A 24144-nucleotide genomic window follows, 5' to 3' on the forward strand; every position below is an offset into this window, starting at 1 on the left:
AATGGAAGAATAGCACAGGTATGACTGAACTGATTTCGGAGTGAACTGTATTTACGGTTATTTTTACGATGTGTCCTCGGAACTGAAAATGTATTGTGCTCCCCAAAGCTGTAACAACAGGTTTTCAGGTTTACTAGACATAGGAGAGACAGGCAGATCCCATGTCGCAGATACTTCGGTTAACGTATTGGGTACGACAGACAATGGGAACCAGAATACACATCCGTGAGGAAAACGGCAATTGGATGGTACCGTTAGGGGGAGGAAACAAGTGAGAGAAAAGACTAGTAATCACACTTAATCCCTTGTCATTATTAAAATTATAGTGTTGCTGGTTAGATGCACATATCGGATGCATTTGAAGGTGTTGAGGATGATGGATTTAGTACAGAGGAGTAGTGTATGCCGGGTGACATCAAGATTTGTAGTCACAGAAATCAGAAACTCAGTGAGAAATTGCAACTTCTGTCTCTGTGTGTGTGTGTGTGTGTGTGTGTGTGTGTGTGTGTGTGTGTGTGTGTATGCTCGTGCATGTCTGCAGAACGGTTTATTCCCTTGCCCGTTGCTTGCAGGAGTTCTCTCCAGGAAGAGGTGGGATGAGGGATTCCAGGGAAAAAGCAACACTAAGAGCCAATTAATTTATTCTGTGTTAAATAAATGGAGATAATGGTGTTCATATTGACACTGCCATGGGACAAAAGCAGCATTTGGGGTTTTAACTGACATTTGGCTGATACCATTAACTCTTTCCTAACCAGCTTCATCAAAACAACTAATTAATCCGTTTTTGCAAGAGTGAACTGTCCTTGCTGAAAGTTTGATTCATAGCTCTCCCTCCTTTTAGCTCTTTTTCGTGAATGTATGGTGACCCAGCATCACTAATGCAAAAACCAGGATGGACTTCCCAGGGGACAGAAACTAGATTGGGTTTCCAACTCTTGTTTTCCTCAATAGCATGCCTTTGTTGCTTTTGCAGCAAGTTTGCAACAAAGATACCCAATGCCCCAGTCTGTTAATGATGGATTATAATGCTGAATACAGCCTAACAGATTTCTCTGAGCCAGAGGCATGGAGAATCCTCCCCACACCACCCAGCACTGGGGGTGCCTTTGTGTGCCAGGTTCCCTCATTAGGCTTGCAAACTAGGATGCTGCTGGGATTTAATGTTTGTGATAAATGATAGGTTCTGATGGCTTATCGATTTGTGCAGAAAGTGAGCTATCTCTGGAACAAATTTGAACGTTATCAGATCTTCCTATGGGTTTGTGTGCATCTCTGAGCACATTTCCAGAACTTCCTCGCTCCTGACAAAGGTGTTCGACAGTGTAAAAACTTTTCAGGCGTGTTATGAGAATGCCGCCTGTTAAAATTGTTTAACCACTGTGACTAGTAAAACCTGTGGTTTAATTAGCCACTTGTGTGCTCTCATAACCACCTGCCTTCACTTCTTTTCTTCATTCTCTCTCTCCCACTCACTCTCTCTTGTTTGTGCTCTGTCAGAAACGTAAACACAAAAGCTCTTCTGCTGCTGTACTGTGACTCGAAGGAAACAGGTTTCTTTTTCCAGCTGTGGAGATGTCAGTAAGGCATCGCTTTTCTGCAGGTCGTGGCCCATCACAAAGTTTTGTCACAGGATGTGACTGATTTCATTACAGAAATGTGGTTTGTCAGTAGGAGAGGAAGACTAACTTTCTTCTGTGGTTGTTTTCCTTATGTCTTCTTTCTTCTTATTTTTTTAAAAAAATAAATTACCTAATAAAGAGTGACAGTAGGGCTGCCTACAGCACCAGCGCAGCAGCAGTGCTCTGGCCATATGGCCACCAGCTGGAAGGGTGTCAGAGAGTGACAGGGCCTACATGAGGGCACTGCAGTAGCAGTGTTGGTGTCCAGGGGCAGGCAAGGGCAGCCTCTCTGTGGAGTGAGCTGCTGGAGTGACTCATTTGGCCTGTGCTCCAGGGGAAGCCCCCACTCTGCATGGGGGATCCCCTGGCACCTTGGTAGGCACGGTCCCATGGAAATGCATCAAGGATTGAGGGGCTCAAATTCTACTACACACTTGTAAGATTTATGAATTGTGCTCGACAGTGGCTGCAAGTTGCAGGGGTGATTTAAGGCAAGGGGTGGAACTATGTTTAAAAAGAGAATAAATGAAAAAGGGGGATAATACCAATAAACAGTAAACTGGCTGATCCCATGAAAACCATTTCTCTCTTTTTCCTTTAAGTCTTTTCTACTGGCGCAATGAAGGCATAGGATAAAACTCTCAAAGTTAGTACATGGAGTCGAAGACAGATTCACGTGAATGCTTTCTAGTCCCTGACCCTCACATTTTTAATGGAATGCTTCTCACCCAGCATTTTTTTTAAAACACTTGAATTATTTTTTCCTACTTTTCTTGTACTATTTTCACATTAAAAGTGTCCCAATGCTCTAGTATTTTTCATAGAATGTTATTATTACTAGGAAATTTTATGTACGGCAATAATAAATCTATAAAAATAAGATTGACGTCACGTTGCACGCTGCCTACTTGTGTATGTATATTCTGTGTTCATTCAGATTTACAGTCGGTTTAAAGAGACATAATCTTTATTTACCCATAGAGACTACTTATTTTCCTCTGATTGGTATACGTGTCTATAACTTCTGCTGCAGGTTATGAAGATTAGAAGCCTGATGATAGTTTACATCCCCCTCTCTTTGAAGTGAACCACTTCCATTCAGCATATGAATCTCATTTACCCCACTCCTCATTTTCATTAGCATGGCAACAAATTCAGGCAGAGGGGCTGACTTGCATTGGAGGGGCTGAAGGGCCCTGCCCAATTGTGAACTATCATCTGTTTAGACATGCTGTCATCATAGCTGGTACCACTTGCTTTCTTTGTAATAGCCCAGCTAATTGATACGTGCGCTATTCAAGTGAATGTTTGCATACCACCTCGATATAGTCGATACCAGCCTCCAAATCCAAGGCACCTCGCTGAGTTGCATTTCAAGCCAGTGGGAGTTTGAGATGGCCTTCTCCGGGGATAGGTTGTGATGATTGATTTCAGCAGGAACGGCATCTGATCCTGAAAATCTTAACACCATATGGCATTGCCACGGGGGAGAGAGGCTGCGCTGGCAACCTCCGAACTTGCACTTCGTGTAGCGGTAGCGTGTGTGAGCGCGTTAAGGGAAGACGGCTGAGCTCTGTGGATAGGGGTCAATTAGTAGGGGCCTCAGAGGAAGCAATTTCCCTGCCGTCTATCTAGCTTTAAATTACATGCACGAGTTAAGTGACGGCATGATGGAATTGAGTAGTGTGAGGGGGAACTGTAAAGTCTGATAAGGAGCAGGTGGCTAACACGATCCAACTGGCTAACTGGAAGGTGAAAAAGAAAGACCACCTTGTAGCCTGCGTTGCTGTTCATCACTTAACATCAGCAATGTTGCCGTATGACAGTCTGTCTCTCCTGCCTGCCACTGCCTTGTAGCCCTCCATCTGACCGAGTCTCCCCGTGTACATGTGTTAAACACTGTGCAGATGAGCAAAAAAGCAGTCCTTGTTCCTGGGCATTTACAGCTGGAGCAAGAACCATAGTCTGTCCTGAGTGCAATTCACATTGGAATTGGCTGCAAAGCCCGGATTGACCCTGAGTGCTGTTTTTCCCCTCTTTCCTTCTCATTCATGCCCCGTGTGCTCCACCAAGGGTGCTCTTGTTTTTCTGTTCCGAGGCCTGAGCCTGCAGGGAGTGTGCCTGGCACTGGAACTGGTTGTTAGCACCATATGAGAGCCCTTGCTGGGTGACTGTGATATTCTTGCTTGGGGCTTCCAACGTGGTGCATAATCCTGCCATAATGGTGTGGGCAGGGAGTGGGGGACGTGAGAAGCAGAGCAAGATCTGACCTTCACTGAGTGCTTTGCAATGTTTTTTTATCACTTTCATTCGGATATTGCATGTCTGGGATAAACATACATTCAATGATGAATTTTCCTTTTGATCTCTGGAGGTTCTTGGGTACAACACAGGGCCTCCCACTGCCACTTCCAACAGAGATCAGAGCAGGTGCAAGCATCTTTTCTCACTGGTGCCTGCTCTCTGCTGCTCGGAAATCTCATTGAAGCTAATTGACCTTATGTCTTAGGATCCTATCTTGCAAGGCAGGAGTGCACTGCAGTTGTTGGGAGACATGGGGTGGAGGAAGATGTGTAGAGCCCAGAGGAGTTGAGCTTTAGGTCTCTTTACAGTTCTGGCACATCATTGAGTGCAAGTGATTTCCTCTGAAATGGAGTTGGATGTTGTCTGGTTTACTGTTTCATATGTTGTTGCTTCCCTTTCCTTGTGTGATACTTGCAAAGCAGAGGAAGTGCCCAAAGCCCATGACATTAGCGTTCAATTTAGAATATAAATTGCTGCTTGATATGGTATAGTTTGTTAAAGGGGGCAAAAATTAAGTCTCTCCTGCCTAAGGGAATCTCTTAATGGTGGGATTTGGTACTGAACTGAACAGAATGTCAAGGAATTCTGCAAAATTGTAGGCCAGTCGAGTACTTTGTACTTTGACACGAACACTGGTTTCTACTTGCATTGGAAATTCCTTGTTTTAAATCATTGAACTATGATTGTTTGCCAGTGAAATTGTCCGTATGGTAAGAGAGATTAACTGGTTATGGGGATTCTGCATTTTGATTGCACTGAATAGTTCTTTGCACATTTCTCAAAGTACTAGTAGAGGTTATGCAGTTGGGGTGTCGGGATTCTGTGCCAGACTCTGGGTTTCAGTGTCATGACTGATTGGTTAGTCTGGTTTTTTAAGCTGACATAATGAAATCTCTGTGTATTGTTTAGGCTGGGCAAGCTGTATGTGCCATGAGAAAGATGATGAATGAGGGCAATTTGAGGGTTTTTTTGAGCAGTAATTTGCATAATAAGTATCTTTTTTCTTTCTTTGGTTTTTTTTTTTCCCCAAATCATCTTGGTCACTTTGAACTAGGTATTTCAGTTAGCGGTGCATAGAACCATCATGACTTGGAGTCCTATGGCAACTACAGGATGTTTGGAAAATCTTTCCAATTTGGTGTTTCTACAAAATGTGGACTATACACATCATGCCTCATTCATATAGGGAGATTCATTTAAGCTGGTAGATATGTGAATGTTGTGTTATACACCGATATTTAGGAGTGGTTAACAGTAAGGAACAGTCTCAATATTTGTCTGCCTGTTCATGTATATTCATATTTTTGGGTTTTGGGTCTACTTTCCATGCAATTATATTTAATAAGTGCACACTTAACACTTTTACTGAAGTTAGGGAAGACATTGCTTACTTGGAGAATGAATTAGGATGTCAGAAAACAATCCCTTTGTACTGAGGAAAGCAAAGGGTCAGAAACGTTTTTTGGTCAGAAACCAACATCCTGGTGTTGTGCTTTTGGTTTTAAAATAAATGTGTTCTAGAGAGTTAAACAAAAGGTTGATATTAATTTCTGTATGTTGTCATACATTTGATACATGGCAATGACTGAGAGCAGGTCCTTTCCAGATATCCTAAAAATTTATATCGTTAAAAGGAAAACTAGTAGTCTTCTAGCTCTTAACATGCATATATTTTAAGGGTTAGGCTTGGTGAAGTAATTCTAAGCAGGCAAACCTTGAATATACACTTCAAAGACTCATCAAATATAGTATAGTCCTTTTGATTGCTGGTTGCAATGGGAAATGGCTGTCGATTGCAAAGGGAAAGGCTTTAAGATTAGTTTTTTGGATGTACCCAAGTGAGTTAGGCGCAATAAGAAAGTAACTCGTGTCACTTAAAAAAGTCCCTAGGACTTGGCCTCGGTTGCTAACAATTCCCGGTTGCTAACAAGTCACCGACTACATGCTTAAAAATTGGCAGCAGACACCATGTCTTCTGAGGAGTACCACCATCCAGAGAAAGTGCTTCTCTGCTTCTGTAGTGTCTGTATTTTTGATAGCTCATCTACTTGAATGATCGTACTGAACCACAATGTCTTGAAGCATGCAGTTTCATTTGACACTTCTTTTGCTTTTTGGGAGCCCATACTGCTCTGTCTGTCTTCTCTCTTCTTTTGGGTACCTTTATTGTTTTCCGCAGTCATATCTTGTTCAGTCGCATGCAAACACCTGTCCTGAAATTGAATTACTCTGTGGTGTAATCTGAAGTCATCCCCCATTTCAGCATCCTGGGCTTTCTGTTGTGTGTTATGTTGCACCATACTTTAGATGCGACAGCCATTTAATAATGTTGAAGCCTTAGCTCTGCAGGGGCTAAAAAGATCCCAGCAGGCTTGTTAACTTCTACTCTCAGACATTATGGGAAATATTTTCTCCTCCCTGGAACTGCTAGGCATCCTCTTAATTAACACTATAAAAATACATAGCCAGGTATGCACGAAGCCTGTTTAATTTTTTTGCAGTTTTTCCAGAGTTTCTCCGTTCCTTCTTATTTAACCAGACACTGGTGCCAAGTGAGTTATGAGAACATAAAAGAAATAAAACCAGCCTGGGTCATGCTGGATACTCTGTTCTTGTCAGGCAGCATACTCATCAAGCACCTTCCCCTTACTCACCATAGGGTCTTATTCTTTCCCCTGCTTTACTCGATATTTTCCTTTATCTCAGTCTCGGAAGTGTTGGCCATTTGAAAACTTTGCACCTCTCCTGTTTCAGGAGAGTATTCCTTTCTGTTCCACGCTGCTGTGGTCATGGTGTCTGTTGTACTTTTATATAGGATCCCCACTAGCTGGTATCAGACTTCATTTGACTAGGAGTTATTTGTACAGAGATGAGAGAGGTTATTCAGTGGTTTAGGAAGTTGAGACGCAGTAATAAAATTTGAGGTGGAAGGAGGAACTTAATAAATACTGGAAAGCAGTGGGGAATCCAAGAGAATTCAGGATGCATATCACTTAAGATGAGGACAGAAGAGGAGGAAAGAAGAGCTGCAGAGTGTTCAAACAGAGGAGGACACAAAAGTGACTGAGGGTGGTTTATAATGTGTGAAGCCTCAGTGAAGGGGTGCCTAGTCCTCCATAGGGGTGACTCAGTGACCATGGGACAGACTGACTGAGCACTGAAGAGTACAATGGTAGGGCTGAAGATGGCAGTGAGATCTCCCCTGGTGAGAAGAGCACGGAATATATCTGCTGCTGTGAGCTGGTCTACCATTAGTAATTCAGGTGAGGCAGTTGAAGAGCTCACCAGTAATCATCTTCCTAGCACTTGTACAGGGGAAGGCCAAGACTTCATAGAGATGAAAGGGACCTTGGTGAGGGTGAGCAGGGTTTTTCACATGCCCTTGTTGTTAGGGTAAACCGGTTTCTTTAATTAATTTTTTTAAATTGACTGGAATTTATGGAGAGAATTTGGATATTGGGATGAGCATTTGTTCTGGGCATGATCCAAACAAGTTGTTCAAGGGCTAAGGAAATGATAAAGGAGTACATACAGGAAAGCTAAAAAATGTGAAAGGGAGAGGGGAAGCTTGCAAATGAAAGGCTGAAAATGATGATTTGTTGCATGAGGAGTTCTTGGTCTTAGAGGTTTCTTTGGTGGTGTGTACTGCGTGTCCTAGGAAAGCTGGAGCATGCTGACAGAACATCAGTCTACACCATGCTAACTCAAAGAATTTGCTCCACTGTCGTGAAAGAAATACCCCAAAAGAACTGCAGTTCAATAACATCTGTCCTTCTGTACATCGTAACTGCGAGGTGGGGATGCAGAGTGGATGCAGCAACCTTGGCAGTTACAGGCTTGGAATAGAGCTGAAGAACCCTGAGTGTCTGTGTAGAAGGTACAAGGAGGGCAGAGCATGATTATTGTGAGGCAATTAAAGAGGTCAGAAATTGAAAAGAGAGGCAAGGAGTATACATTGGTAAATATGTGATCTCCAAAGTGAGTAGTATGAGTCAAACAAAGGATTTTGGTTTTAGAGTAAACAAAAGAGGAGAAAAATATATTTGGAAGGGTTGTGGGTATGATTCATGTGGGAGGGGGTGGGAGAAGACTCAATGACACTATTTTAGTAATGATATAAAACCTGCTCTCTCTAAATCACCAGTTCATCTGAGCTCTGGGAAGTGGTAATGTGGTTGGCTGATTGCTTGGAAGCTGATGTAAAGTAAATTGGAGGTCAAAGTCCAGTGGAGGTGACAGTGTCATGAAAATAATTACTGAGATGTGTCTTAATTGTCATCCTTGAAAACTTCAGAAGACATACCTGAGAATGAATGGAATTCAGAACCATTTACAATCTTTTAACGTTTTCCTTGCCAGTCAGGAATTGTAGTGACTTGCTGTATAAGAGTTTGTGTTGCTACTCCTCTTCCTGCATCCAGTCAGAAAATACATGGTGCTCACCTTGATGTTTGGCTGCAAGAGAGCCAAGCTGGCACCTGTGATGAGTCTTAGGCATTGGCTGATTATACTCCTTCAGCCCATATTCCAAGTGCTGCATTTGAGTGAATGTATTTCTGTATTTTTTCCCCCCACACCTTTTTTTTTTTTTTGCAAGCTTTGCAGAAAAAGAAACAAGCAAGCAGAGACCAAGCATTTAATGGATATATTTTTCACTGGCTCTTTTATCAACAGCATATGAAAAATCCCAAAGGACAGAAGCAGTTAGCTAACCAATGAGGCATCATAGCCAATTTTAGGTTCCATGCAGGAGAAAAAGATACTGAAGCCCCAGCAGCTCTAGGGGAAAGAGATTTAAATTTAGGTTTAGTACTAAGAAACATGCCTCCCCTCTGCTTGGAGACCAGTCTGTAAGAGATTACTGTACCCCAGGGCAGCAGTTTGGAGGATGATAGAGATGTCAGCCTGTGAGTGCAAAGACTTGTACCACTGGATGGTGAACCAGCAGGGATTTCTCATTAATGGAATGAATGTTAACAAGAATAATTCTGTTGTGAGCTGGTGTGTGTGTGTGAAGGATAAATGATAGGGACTGATGGATGGTCTTCACAGAGATTTGATTAGGGAGAAGGTGAATGGCAGTGTGTGTGTGAGAGGGGGAGGTGTATGCACGTGGTACATCCATTGCAAGAGGCAGCCCCACTTCTAGCTGATAATGTCTGACAGAGAAGTCAGCAGAAGTAACCAGGCAGGTCCTAGGCAAAAGCAGAAGCTGAGCCCTGGTGTGGTATTTCATTTTTACTATCTTTTGCATTGTAAGGTCTTGGTTTTTATGTTGCACAGTGGTAACAAACCTCTACCCAAGAATTTCTCTATAAAACTTTTCCTGGTAACAGAGGTTTCTGTTTTATGCTAATAAAACATTTGACTATTTGATACTAATTCCCACAGTCAGCATGGGAGCACTGAGTGACAGCTTTTTTGACCTGGTTAGCATCAGTTTGGGCTCTGAAGTAACACTGTTAAAGCTTGTATGAGCCCTTTCCCATTCCTGAAAAAGCAGGAGGCAGGCCAGACCTACTAGTTGAGAGGCCAGGCAGGCAGAATCAACAGAAACAATCCCTCATTCTGCCTGAGGCCTTCCTATGCTGTTAGAATGCGAATAATAAATTAAGAAAGGCAAAATAGTCGTATAAGCCAAGTAAACACTCTAGCAGACTTAGCAGGTCCACCCTCAGGTACAGGGATAGCTGAAAAAACTGAAGGAACTGCATGAACTGCTCGAGAGGGATATAGAAATAGGGGAAAAAATGTGAATCCCTTTGCAAGTGAGATGTGGGAGACCCCTAAACTGAAAAGCCAAACCTCTGATATCTTCCCTGCTGCCTTTGCCAGAAAGCCATTAGGATTTCCTGCCTGAGGCCGGAGCGTGGCCAACTGGAACTCAGCTGCAGGGTAGCAGACGGCAGGAGGAGTTCCCGACCCCGGCTTGCCCGCCGCTGCCAGCCCCGCGTGCAGGATGCCAGGCACGGGGAAGCCGGCGGCCAAGGCGACTGCCTCCCATGGGAGCGAGCGGGACGGCAGAGGTGGAGACTTGGCTCCGTCCCTCGGCTTGCTGGCCAAAAGAGCTGCACCGGCACAAGGGAGGGAGTGTGCTGGAAGGCGACCACTGCCAGTTACTCCAAGCCTGGGAGGGAAGGGGGAGAGGAGGTGTGCTCCTTTCTAGGGCTCTGCCTGCATTCTGGGGCGACGCTTCTGCCTGCCAGCCTCGATGCATTGTTGGGATGCTTAGCGACTGGAGCTGTCTCCTGGGGATGTTAAGGATGGTGGAGCAGAGCATGAGAGCTGCTCTGCTGAAAGATTGCTCGTAGCTTTAGATGCTTGCTGGCATGGAGAGGGGCTCACTCCATTACTAACATTTCCTGGGACTGAGCTGTTTTTCTTTGACAGCATTAGTCTGGATTCCTTATGATTTCTGATCTGTGTTTGCCATCTGTTTTCCCCAATGGCATTATGCATTTTTTCAGATCAAAAACCCATTCCCCAAAATTTAATCTCATCTATAAAGTGAAAAAAAATTAATATATAAAATAAACTATGGTGTGTAGTGAATGTAAATGAGGCACACCTTTGCTCCTTCTTTCTCCTGTGGAGAAACACATTACTTCTCTGACTAATCCTATTGATTTGGCTGGGGAGCTACAGCCTGCTGCTGAGTCCAAGTGGCAGTATCCGGCCATACAGTGGCAAGTCTCTGTGGCCATTGGCACAAATCCTTTACTCCCCAGCCGACTCCACTGAAATTTCGTGAGGTTACCTCTGAGCGAGCTATTCCAGAGGAGCCAGGTTTTCAAACCATGACCCTGACTTAGGAGTACATTTTTTAAATTTCTATTTGCAATGTCCCATGGCAAAGGTTTACTTTTCACTCAGTGGAGCTGGCGGCAGAGAAAGTCAAATGAGTTTCCTAATCTGGTATGTTCTAAATCTGGTTTGTCTCAAATACAGCCTGAGAGATATGCACCACAAGTGGAAAAATAACTGCCAGCACGCAGATGCGTTTCCTCTTGGAGCAAATAAAGCTGAGTTTTAAAATAAATGTTAAATCTCATCCTTGGTATGAAGGGAGACAGGCCTGTAGCTCAGGTATGGGGAGAGATATTTTAAGGTGGGCTGTGGAATACAACTCACCACCAAGCTTCTGACCCAGCGTATGTGTCCCTTTTTATCTGCTAAGTCCAATAATAAGCTTGTTATTAGAGGACATCTGTTACTGCCTGATAACACGTACAGAGAGCAGGAGCGCAGTGTTGGTGGGCAGCCAGGGATTTTGGCAGCTGTGGGGAGCGGCAGCTTCGCGGACTGTTTCACACCTCGTCCAGAGCTGGGGTAGCACATCCCTCCCATGGGCCTGCGGCTTGGGGGGAGGATGCCAGGAGTTCGAGGTGAGGGCTGTTCCTGTGTGGAGCTCTCCTGTGCCAGCTGGTGTGCACATGTGCCAGAGCCAAGACGAGTGCAGGAGCAGTGCCTCAGCCACTCATCCTCCTGCAGCCGCAACTGGCCCCCTCAGTGTCAGGTCACTGCGGTGGGTCTCCTGGCACACCTCCAGGACAGGCAGCGGAGCAGCTGGCAGAAACGTGCCACGTGCTGGGTTCTGCCTTTTCCTTCTGCATTTCCACGAGATGCAGTTCACACACTGGTTTCTTGCCCCCAAGCCTCCTTGCCTGAAGAGAAACATTCAAGGAGACTGTGTGAGCTGAATCTGAGCAGCAGGAGGTTTTCCCCAAAGTCATTGCTGTAGGTAATGTATATTTATGAGTGGAACAAAGTGGGCTGCAGATACTTTGAAAGGCTGCTTTCCTCTTGGGGTGGCTTAGTATTTAGGCAAGTAGGGAGTGGAGATGCTGTCCAGACTGCATTCACCAGTGGCAGAGCAGCATGGTGCAGGACAGATTGCAACTTTCACCCACCTTCCTGTGGGTCAGGAGATGCTGATATTCTGAGGTTCAGGAGACTGGATCCTTCCAGTACCTAGAGGGGGCCTACAAGAAAGCTGTAAAAGGACTTTTTACAGGGGCATGTAGTGATAGGAAAAGGAGGAATTGCTTTAAACTGAAAGAAGGTAGGTTTAGATTAGATATTAGGAAGAAATGCCTTGTAGGTGGTGAGGCACTGGAACAGGCTGCCCAGAGAAGTGGTGGATGCCTCACCTCTGGAAGTGTTCAAGGCCAGGTAGGATGGGGCTCTGACCAGCCTGATGTAGTGGAAGAGGGTTGAACTAGATGATCTTTAATGTCCCTTGCAGCCCAAGACATTCTGTGCTCTGCAGGTCAGGAGATCGCATCACTCTGCTGGGCTTTAGCACACCACAGTGTGACACACAACTCCATCGCAGCAACAAGGTTGGGTCTGTACTGCCATGTGTGCCTGACAGTCTGGCACTTGTCTGGGGAAGGGTCTGAGGATGGAAAGTGAGTTTTGAATTTGCACCAGATTCTTCACTGTTTATGTATGAGCAATGCTGATGTCATTTCCAGGGTGACTGACTGACACATAAATTAGCTTGTGGCACTGGAAATAGAAGGTGTGATGTGGAGGAAAGGCCAGTTTGCCTTCTTGCTGGTGGTCACATGAGTTCTGTGGGACTGACCAGGTCCATAGCCTGTATTTGCACAGTGTAAGGAAAATGTACAGACACTGGTTTATGGCCAGTGGCGGTCAGTGTTTGCTGGGCTGGGCTGCAATTGATCCAAATGGCTTTTCATGCAGGGGCCAGGAATTTCCAGCTGAACATTTTTGGCCACCGCAGAGCACCGTATTTCTCTGTGTCTGATCATCTATCTCTATATATACACAGATAGGTATATTGAGATATACATAGACACATATATATCTATATAACTTAGTGGGCCAAACTGCTCCTCTTGTGGAAGGCATTTCATGAAGGGATTGCCTTCCAGCTTGAGAAGCTTATGTGCGGTTCTCTGCAGATCTTGGGAAGGTCAGTTTTCCCTATGTCACCAGCACCAGTCCTGCTGCTTTGGGAAAGCCACTGGTTACCTTTCATTTGCCCTGTGAATTTGAGATTCATTAAGGTGCTGTCTATTTCTGTGGTTGTGTAGGTCTCTCTAAAGACTGCCGGGTAGCCCAAATCTTGTTGAATCTATCTCAGCTGTACTTCCTATTCTTTTGAGCTGGATTGTTTCAGCCAGGGCACCTCAAGAGGAATGAGGAGTGCCACATTTGGCTAATAATTTCACACGTAGCCAACGTGTGAGTTTACTTCAGTGAGAGAAGGTTTCTTCTCATGGATCAAACATCAAAGAATTCTTACATAATGCAACATCTTTTAACATTGGTAAAATATTAGGTCACAATCATGTAGTGCTCTGATGTATTTTATTATTCTATTTTATTTTTGAATGTGGTTCACCTCAAGTGATTCCCTAGCCTCGCAGAAAATAATAATACAGATGACTTACAGTGAGTCTTGGTTAGGTAGCTGTGAATTTTGGCAGCACCCTAAGTAACAGCATCCCAAGCAGAAGCAGCCAGTTTTCCTTACTTGTCTGTATCATATCTTTCAGCTGGCTGTGAGACTCAGAAAGCCAAGGAGAGAGAGGTCTGGCAGGTGTGGTAGGCTTTAGCTCCCCGAGGGATGGGGCTGGGCTGGGCAAGCAGGCAGGCAGGCCTTGGATGAGCAAAGCCCACTGCCTGGCATCCCAGGGGGCAGTGGGAGGCATCATTCTTTAATGAGCGCTTTTGCTGTGAAAATACAGGTGTTGAAACAGAGTCTTTGGTGAGAAATTTCCATCACCTGCTGGTGTGCTGTTTTCATGTGTTGCATGTAGCAAGGGTCTGCTTTTACATTTCCCTGTGGGGCACCCAGGACAGATATGGAGGTATCATTTTTCCATTGCTGCTTAATTGAAGAGATTTTCTGTTGGTTTCTCTTGCCTTTTTTTACTTCCTCCTCCAAAAATGTAGCATGCTTGGTCCCCTACGTGAAGCTGATTTTTCAAGGCAATAATTAAAATTTCAAATTTCAAATATTTGGGCTACTTCTTTTGCAGTGAAAGCTGGAAAGTAGGGAGGTGAATAGAGAGTTTGAAAGTGTGGAGGTCATTTCATCCCAGGTTTGTGTAGAGATAAGTTTTCTCGAGTGCTATGCTTTATGGCATTACCTGCTTGGAGAAGCCACGGCTGGAGATTTTGGAGCATCCTCCTGAGAGCGAGCCTGCCGTTTGTCAGCATTTGCACCAGCACAGTGAAGGCTTTTGCAGCAAAACCACACTGATCAACTCTGGTTCTGCTCCTCACCACCCCTCCCTAGGCTTCCAGGGGGATCTGTCTTTCCTGTCACTCAGGATAATGATTCCCTACCAGCAGCACAGAGATCCAGAAATGCGCTGTAATCTTGCCGAGAGTTTGATTCCCCAGCGGGGACTGCTGGATTTTTACAGCCAGGCAGTAGATGGTCATTGCACTTAAACTTGTACATTGGTGTGCTGAACCTCTAAATGGGCTGAAGGGTCTCTCTTTGTCTGGAAATAACCTTCATTCTTAGAGTGGTGCAATCTATGGATTTCATCACGTAAATTGGTTTAGATTTAACTTGAACCAGCTATTCAATTTTAAAAGATTTCATTTTTTGTTTAAGGGTGGATTAATATTTCATTCCCAAATTGGTAGTTAATGCAATGGATATTTAATTGTAAATGTATATCTTTAATTAGAACTTGGTGCACAGATGCAAAAATTTCTTATCTTGCAGTTTTTCAAAAGCACACAGCTTTGCCCTTCAAAAATACTATTCTGTGTATTTAAAGGTCTAAATGACCTTTTAATCAGACATTACACCTTTACTTCCAGCTGATATGACAACGTCTGACAGTAACTCAACCTGATGTGGCAAGAAAATAAATAAAGGCCATCTCAGTCACTGTGTCTTTAAATCTCTCTGTCTAGCTGTGGTTTTGTGTTCAGGCAGATGGACCCATAGCAGAATATTACGTTTAGTTTTCAGGTGAAGACAATCTATTGAGTTTAATACGTTTTCATGTTTGACTGTTCTTTTGAGGTCAATTTAGTCATACAGTTGTTTCCTGCCATTCCAAACTCCAGTCTCTTCTGCAGCCAACCTCTTTATAAATTATAAATCTGTGTACCTCGCTCTCAGCAGCCATCTTACAGCCCACAAAGACCGGTGCGGATGGTCTAGCAATTGCATTAGCTCTCCTCGGTGTACCTGGGGATGAGGGCTGCTGTGCTTTGTCACTGCTTGTGCTTATGCTCAACTCACGTAACTGGGCAGAACCGGGTCTGGTTAAGACGGATATGAGCAATTCCTACTTTTGGACGACCAACACAAAGAAAACTCACACTGATCAGGGTGATTGTATTCAAAAAACAAGCTCGTTGTCTTTGGGAGTTGATTTTCAGATGATTTATTAAAGCATAATGTTCGTGGAGGGGGAGTGGGTATTGAATTGACAACAGGTCAGACTTCTAATGACAAAGCAGAATTATTTTGATATCTGATATTTCCATGTGGACAAAAAAATAAACATAACAATAACACTTTTCCTTTCATACGGCTTTTACAAAAAGAGGAGCTGTGTACTGCTTGAGCCTGATTATCACAAACTTGACTAATTATTCAACAAAAAATAGTTGCCATACTAATGAGCAGTTCCCTGGAATTCAGAAAGAAATATTCTGACAGCAAGTACAATGCGCATTGTACCCTGCAGGGTCCATGGTTTGTTGTTTTTTTATGGAAACACTAGGAAAACATTTTAAAGTGCTCCCTGAAACAAAAATGAAAGAATTCTTTCAAAAAGAGACATGGTATCTATATGTGACACCAGCAAAATCCATGAGAACTTTCTCGTTACAAGTATTTATTTGCAAATTTCCACAGTTTTATTTTTAGGGGAATTTCTTTGGATGTAACAATAATATTTGTGGGTAGTTCTTAATGAAACAAGTACTTGTGAGCTGGGACAGACTGATACAGAGTCATCTTAGGGCTCATTCTCACTTCCCTGGATAGTGCAATCATTAGTTCTGGTGGAGAGACATGTGGATCTAGATGCAGGGGTTCAAGGGCTCTTTTACAATCTTTTAACTGAAGGAAACTGAGGATAAGAAGTACCTTGCAGAAGTGACACAGTCCTTGTAGGCTCAGCCCCTCAGCCTCTCACGTATGTGGTACTTTAAAGCTGTGAAGGGAATTTGCTGGTACTCAAATGTGTATGGAGGCACCTGAGTGCAAGTGGATATCATTTCCAGGGGGCAACAGGCGGAGGAAGGAGGGAATATAGCAACTCTGCGAGTAAGCCAAGGTCCAGCATGTGTGTGAAAGAAAGTACATGGGCAGTCTGGGCAGCACCCCAAGGTGTTTCCTTCAGTGAAATGAAGTCAAGGATGTGTTTAAATTCTTTCTGCATTGCAACCTAAACGTGGAACGAGGTGGCCAGCCTGAGGTTTCAAAATACTGACCTCTGTTCCCAAGGTCTCTGTAGACACAGCACACTCTCCGAGTGACAGATCAATACCTTTGCTATTCCCCTGTCACAAACACGGTCTTGCCAAAGCATGTGTTTAAACCTGCAAACCCAACCAAGCCATAATGGTGCCTCCAGTATGCCAAGGCACAGGGAGAAACCATTGTACAACTGTGTGGTTATCCTAAAAGCACTGTCTGTTTTCCAGATATTTTTTCTAGCAATGTTTACATTTTCATGACTAACTTGTTAACTAAGGAGAAGACAGCATGTTAGGTGTGTTAAATACTGAGTACGATGTATTGCTCGTGATCCTAAAATGGTGTGTGTTTGGAGAAGGATGTTTCTATTAATTGTCAAGCAATGTGAGGCATCGTGCTGTTCCTAGATAACTGAAAGTATGCCTAAAATGTAAAGGAAAAGAACAACTAGAACTGGAGTATTCCAATGCCACAAAAGAAAGCTTAACTTGTTTTCTTGCTTTTTTTTTAGAGAACACCTGTTCCCAGCGCTGAAGCATTCCGATGGTTCTTTTAAGCAGTAGTGTATCTTATTTTCGAGGCAGTCCGAAGTGAATGGCAAGCTAAAGTCTTGTTTTAAGAAACTGCTTAGTCCACCATTGAAGAATATACTCAGATACTATTTTCATTTATGTATAGGGGTTTCCTCAAAAGCAAAAGACAAAAATCTGGGAGCCTGGGGAATTGGCCAGCTTCTTCACATTCAGTACACCGATTCTTTCTTTGATGTAACTTAGCTATACTAGTGAAGTTGTTGTCTATTTTTAAAGTGGCTGTAAAAAAAAAAAAAGTTTGGGTAAACCCCTGCTATAAAGTCATGTATCTTTGAAAAGTAACATATCTATACTTCATTTTCAAATATATGTGTTTCAGTACTGTAAACTGTACAGATAGCCGCTTGTATTTTGTGTGTTTAGACACAAGGAGACAATCATGTCTGAGCATCAATGGAGATAAACGGTTTGTACACAACAGTGTGGTTCTGCAAGTTAAATCCGGAGCAATAAATTCTAGCTTTAACTATTATTTTGCTAGTTGTTTAGCATCAGCAGCAACAGCAGCACTGTTTTACCCTGCATCCTTCCATAGAGACTTGATGCCAAGTTTTCCAAGATAAAAAAGATTGTGATGCATCTAGCAATTGCCTTCTGTTGTGGTGTTGTGAGAGGGGAAGACGTAACATTTAAAATTAATCTTTCAAGCACTCTATTAGAGTAGTCATTTATGCACTTGCATTGCTTCTAAATGAGCTTTACAGAGGGGTATCTCTCCAAAAATGCTGTCTGGTGTCTGACTTATTTTCCACTATACTCTGAGCTGGAGTGCCCAGCATAGGCAGATGTGCAAAACTAGTTGTCCAAATAAAGGTTGTTCTAGGATGCAAAACAGAGTACCAGACTTTAGAAAAAATGATGACTCAACTTAATTACCCTTCACCTACGAGATCTTGTGTAGCATTTTCAGTCAATGGAGTAGGCATTTTATGAAGTGGAATGCCATATTTTTGGTTCAAGTGGAGCTCTTCATGGTTAAATGAGTTTTGACAGTTGGACTGGTTTGGGTCGCACTTGCACTTGTGCTCATTTGAGAGCCTGGATATTTTTGCAGTATAAAAATGAGCTTTTTTTTAAAAAATGCTTTTAAAAAAGACCACTTCTCCCCACACATTTCTTGGTCCACAGATCTTGGATTTGCTGAATGACTGGTCCCTTAGGCCCCCAGAAAAGTGCTTTGCCATTCTTCTTCCTGCTCTAGCTGCATGGAGGTAATGTCTACTCCATAGAAAGGCAGCACACAGAGGGATACAACTCACATGCCGTAAAAAATATGGAAGATTCTAAACTTAGGGATACTTTTTATCAGTTGATCATCACTTTTTATTGCTTGGCTTTGTCATACCGCTCACAAGTGAGAAGGCCATGCCATCAAAGTAAGTGAATGCTGTTGTGCCATGTGTTTGATAGATTTATAATTTTGTATGAGATAGGACTACCAGTAGTTTCACAGACAAGGTGCTGGACATGTAAATAACCAGTTAATGTTGCACAGGACATGCAAATCTCCTACTGTTTCAGCACTTTCTCCGTTTTTTTGCTAAGTACTTCAGCCCCTGGTCACACTTACATGGTGAAGCACAAGGGATGGGTTGGGAATGCTATAGTGTGGGACCTGTGCAGATGGGGAAGATGCCAGCTTTGGCAAGTGAGGGAGCTCACAGGGCTGGCAGGTGTTGGGAACAGCTCAGAAAGCGAAGACCAAGGGATGGAGGAGGAGAAAACTCCAGAGGTCACATGTGTGTGTCAGCAGGACCGGGCAGACCGTGGGTGATCCAGGGTAACTGGAGGAGAGCGGGCGGGCTGGGCTTACACCTGCATCCTCAACCAAGGGTCGATGCACGTGTCTGTGTCTTTGCATCATATGACATCACCTATGTGGCTTCAGAGGTGGAATGTCACACTTAAAATGCTTCTATCATGGTGCCCCTCTTACAGTTTGTAAGAGATCCTTAGTTAAATATCATCCAGTGCCCATTCAATGAGCTTTATGTCTTTTTGTATGGCAGCTGTGTACAGATTTTTTTTTGTGTTGGAGACATTTTGGTTAGGTCCTCTGTTACTGATTGCTAGACCAATACGAGCTCTGCAAGGTCTTCTCTACCAAAGCACTGATTGATTTACAAACTGAAGCCTTATTTGCACATCTGGCTGGTAAGCTTGCCTTGCTCTTTGGAAACTCTGATTGCTCTTACAGAAGCAGAGGCAAAGTTAAGTTCAGGCTACATTAGGTGTACAAAGATACTCATAGCAATGTACTCACTGTCTAATACCCTAATGTTGCATGTCTTGATGTGCTTTCTTTTTTTGTTTTGTTGTTTTGTTTTAAGAACTGATGGGTCTGTATCTTGTAATTGTGGTGTTTGACATGTCAATTCAAAACTGTTAAAACAAACAAACAAACAAGCAAGCCTGTTAATTATTGAAAATGAACAAGCGTTGATTTTTCTTTGATTTATCCATATGGTTTTTCTTTTGGATGTTGTTCCTTTGCACCATCAGGTTTTTAGATTTTGCTGAAACAGTATTTATATGATGTAGTGTGCATAGAGCATTTTAATTAGTGATGTTTGAAGAAGGAAATCCCTTTTCTGGCCTGTCTCTCTCCGCTGCCCTTCCCTCCTCCCCTCCCCTCCCCCTTTATATACATATTTGTCAATCTGATTATTGTCAAGTTCTAATTACCAAATTCGTGCTTTTCACAAGGTCCAATATAATTTTTCAGTGTGAAAATTTATATTCTTCTCCAGTCTTCGTTCTCACAAAGACAAATGAAAAAAAGGGGGTGGGCAAAAAAAAGCAGAACTTTTGTCATCTTCTAGGTGAGAGTGCTAAGCCTAATGGAAGCATTTTTGGCATACCCCAGATAAACTTATGAAAAATTCTTATGTTGAAAGGGAGGCACACGTACCCATTCTGTCAATTAATAACAGACCCTCCCTATGAGGGAAAATACTCCCTTTTGTACAGACCCCCTGGTATGTAAGTCCTACAATTAATGTTGAAGAATGTAAAGTCTTTAAATGGGCTATATCTGTAATCAAATAATGAAGAAAGAAAGTAGTTAAATGAACATACCATTCAGGGTCGAATGCATTCAGCAAAAAGCAGTAGTGGGTCTTTGATCATGGTTAGATGCATAGTGATATCAAACAGTGGGTTCTCATGTAACAGCTAAATGTTTCAGATTTTGTTTTTATTAAATTTGGCAGTTTCACGCTGAGCTCTACTGTATTCTTAGTGAACAAAAGACAGCTCCTATGTTAGAAAGTACTCCATTTTCACAATTGCAGGGAACTAGGAGGGTATTTTCAGAAACATAGGCCACAGAAATGTACTCCTTTCACAGTGTTCTCCTATTTCTGAACTGTGCAGTTATCTATTAAATTTTCTAATAGATATTTGTGTAAGGTGTATGTATGCTTGTGCAATTATGGAAAAAAACAGTTTTGGAAAACAGTGTATTTATGAAAAAAAATAATCACTTATGGGGCATGTACAAAACTGTATAAAAACATTCAATTTGCCCAGTAAAGTTGTTTTTGTGATATTTCTGTGTTGTTGAATAAAGGACTTTAGTATTCAAAATATCTCTCTTTTTCCATAAACAGGTCCTGTTTGTGGGATCTTAAACAAAGAAATGAGTGAAAAGGTCCAAATGCTGACCTCAGTCTTGCTTATGGGAATGAATGCTTATGAAGTGATGGTACAATACCTACCAAACTAATTCCTTCTCAATTGGCAATTGATGGAAACCCCATAAGTTATACAACTGAAGGTAACATCATACTCTGGAATTTTTTAAAATAGCAGAAAAATACTGCCTTTTTTGACTAGGAAGGTTACTTTGAGATTTTTGAAGATATGAAAAGGTTGGTGAAGTAGGAGCAAGACTTAAACCCTTTAGTGCAGACCTGTGTTGCATAAAAAGAGTGGACTGTTGAGGGTGATGTGATAAATTAGCGGTTAGCTTGGTAGGAAGAAGCATGCAAAGGTGAAATCTCATCTGTAGTTCTTGCAACAAACAATAGTCCTGAGAATAGATCATCCTGTTGCTGTTGGAGTATTCAGAATTATGAATATGGTTTGTGAGAGAATGCCAATATAATCTTCCTTTTCATTTTACTGCTTCTCAGTTCAAATTTCAGCTCTCTACCTGTCTAGAAAAATGTACATAGCTAAGGAAATGGTTTTCACTTGACATTTTGTTTCCCCATACTATTTGCCAACACTGAAGCAACTTCAGATAGGTGGGAAAGTTCGTGACAGTGCCGGCAGCACGTCACCTGATTTTGGTGAAATTTGGAATGTCATTTTTCTGGAAGTATTCCTTTAATCAACAGAAAGTCTGCTCTCAGGTGCCAAACCAGAATTTTTAAAGAGTTTGAAAAATGAGGTAGGTCCTTTAGTCTGTGAGATTCCTTCAATGCCAGCTGATTTTCCAGGGGGAGCCTTGGTGTATCCTTTTGTTTTTTAAAGAAAGCAACAAAAGAAAAAGGAACAGAAGTGGATTTTCCACTGATCCTGTCTGCTCTTATCGAAATCCGTAAGGATATATGTTCTTGGGAGACGTAGACCGCTCATTAGACAAGAGTGAATCTTGAGGTCTGTTTGAAGAGGAGGAAAAGGGCTGCCAGGTTGCTCAGGCATACTCAGTGATCTCTCTGGATTAAATATAGAATTCACAGGGAGGAAAAACACTCATTTCATGAGACGGTCGATTTGGAAGCGGGAAGAGGTCTCTGAGTTCCTATTCCTTTAATGCTTTCTCTTTCAACATTTTTTCCCCTCAAGTATTGTTTTATACTAGTCTGAATGAAAAATGTCCCTCAGCTCTGGAGAAATACTCGCCCCAGATATGAACCTTGCAGTTTCAAACTACCTCTAGTTTTTTATAGTTGTTGTTTTTTAATTTAAAAAAAACCCCACAACCAACCTAAAAAAACCTCAAACAACAAGCAGGTAATTCTTCAAAGTGGAAACTGGCAAACTTATTACCGAGCCTGTTAAAGGAAGGAAAATACCCTTTTGTGTGGAGGCTCAATTCTTCGAGGCTGTGTTGGACTCAATTTGGTTTTGCCACTAGCCATTTCAGTGCTCTCATATATTTCCAGGGAACAAGTCTGAAATTATGAACGGTCTAGTGATACAGGGCAGTGTGTCTTCTGGGAGGCTCTAGTCCTCTCCAGGTTCCCATGGGCTTTACCAGATAGCTCATGAAATTGGAGGATATTATATAGGTGACTTAGTTATAAGTTCAATCTTACTTCAGTGTAAGGATCTACTCAGTCACCAGTGTGCATTGGGCATGGATAGAAGGCCCCAAAATCTGTAAAGGGAAGAAATACTTCTCAGTAATAACCGCAGAACATGCAATAAAGTGAGACCACTGGAACTATCCGAGGAAAGAAAGGTGAAGTTCCACATCAGCAAAGATGTCAGGATCTGTTCCCACTGTAGTGTCATCTCTGTTTGCCGTTTGGTTTTTAGGATGGACACGCTCGGCTGAGTCACTGGGTCCTTCAGCAAAGCAGTTCTGCCCAGGGAAGGCAGAATGAAGGAAACGCGGGTGGCAAAACGTAATCTTGCAAGACAAGGATCTAGACTGCCTAAAGTATTTCCACTGCTCTTCTAAGTTCTGAGACGAATTAAAGGATTGTCACATTATTATTAATTTAATAAGCAGGAATAGTTTGTCATGCTACTGCCCATTCCTGAAAAGGTGTTTTAGGAATTAGCCTTTGTGAGTTAATTTCCCAATAAACTTCAAAGGTACTTCTTAGTCTAATATGTCTTCCCCATAACTGAAGATGCTGTGACTGTGGGTTCATTGGCCTGTATTAGGCCTTGACTTGTAGAGTCAAGGATCTTTGCTAGAAAATAATTCAGCTGAATTCTGGTAGAAAGATCTGCAGGTGATGTGATGTCAGCCAGAGCCTGGATTAATTATTCAGTGCATTTGTCCCCAGCTTGGTTTATGATGTGTTTAAGCATCCTACATTTGAAAAGAAAACACCTTTCTTACCTTGCTCCTTGAAGTCTGCTCTCTTTACAGAGTTAGTAACACTAACCCTCTGTACTTCTTCAGGAAAGCCCAAAGCATTAGAAGAAATCTCTTTTTGGCTAGACATTTTCCTTTGGAAAGAGAAGGAAGAGTTAGTCCAGGTCAGAAACTCCTGATGCTTGCCCAAATCTCCTAATGGGTCTTCTCTGCATTGGACGTAGCTTGTGAGCAAAGTCCATACATCAGCTTGACTATCGGACACAACCCTACAGAATATCAACACTAAAGCAAACAGGACCCAGTGGGGAACGTTCCCATTGCCATCTCCCTGGTACACACAACAAACACAAGTTTATGCCAGATGTCTAACACCCCTTCCCCTCCCAGTGGTCAGGTTTGCTGTGCCCAGCAGAGAGGTGAGCCTCCCTAGATCTGATGAACCCATAGCGTGCTGGAGGTTTTTAAGAAGAGAGAAGGTTTATATGTCCAGATAGGGACTAGAATATCTTGACCCACATGTCTCACATTAGCTTTTGATTTCTACCTGTGAGTGTCGGAGGCCTCCAAGCTTTAGGAGAAAGAGCTGGACTGTTGAATATACCTAGTCTCTTATGTGCCTATATTTTAATAGTCATACCTAGAAATTGATAGTGAAGTTTAGCAGCTGACATGTTGACTGGTTAATGCAAAATTATGACAATTGGCTTTCAACCTGTTTTTGGAGAATTAGTGGGTAAATAACCTGATCTAAAGAAACCTGTCACCCACATTAGGAACTGTGAACTAATTATTGCTTTCTGATACTCTGCTCTTACTTGTTTTGCCTTTTTATCCTGATTGTTTGCATTCCTAGGACTGATTTGCCTTTCTGATGCAATGCCATGTGATCTGCTGATTAATTTTTGTGAGCAATCGTAAACTCCAACCTGTGGCTGACGGTATATTTTTATGCTACGCTCCATAAACATTCATTCATTTCTTATGATTACTGTGTGGAAACAGACTTTTACAGGCTAATAAACTTGGATTTCAACTGGATAAAGAGTTTCCTTGTGTCGTTTCTTTCCTCTTTTTAAGGAAAAAAAAAAAAAAGTCAAAGAATGAGAGATAAAGATGCAAACCTTGACTTGATTTAACCAGGTCTCTAGCTATCTCCAGAGGTGCTGTCAATACTAAACTTGGAAATACCAA

General features: G+C 42.5%; 1 protein-coding gene across 2 annotated transcripts in view; it reads left to right on the forward strand.

The window, feature by feature from the left end:
* Positions 1–24144, forward strand: part of CXXC4 (CXXC finger protein 4) — a 212427-nt gene that overhangs the window by 1756 nt on the left and 186527 nt on the right. The window contains exon 2 of one of the 2 annotated variants that reach the window (XM_051789683.1): positions 16868–20584. The exons of the other annotated variant lie outside the window; for it this stretch is intronic. Coding sequence (XP_051645643.1) covers positions 16868–16912 — 45 coding nt within the window. The 3' untranslated portion in view covers positions 16913–20584. Of the gene's footprint in view, positions 1–16867; positions 20585–24144 lie in introns of those variants that run through there. 2 annotated transcript variants of the gene reach the window in all.

This window comes from Manacus candei, unplaced genomic scaffold, assembly GCF_025592945.1.
Source record: "Manacus candei isolate 608988 ecotype Guabito, Panama unplaced genomic scaffold, ASM2559294v1 h1tg000028l, whole genome shotgun sequence".
Lineage (NCBI taxonomy): Eukaryota > Metazoa > Chordata > Aves > Passeriformes > Pipridae > Manacus > Manacus candei.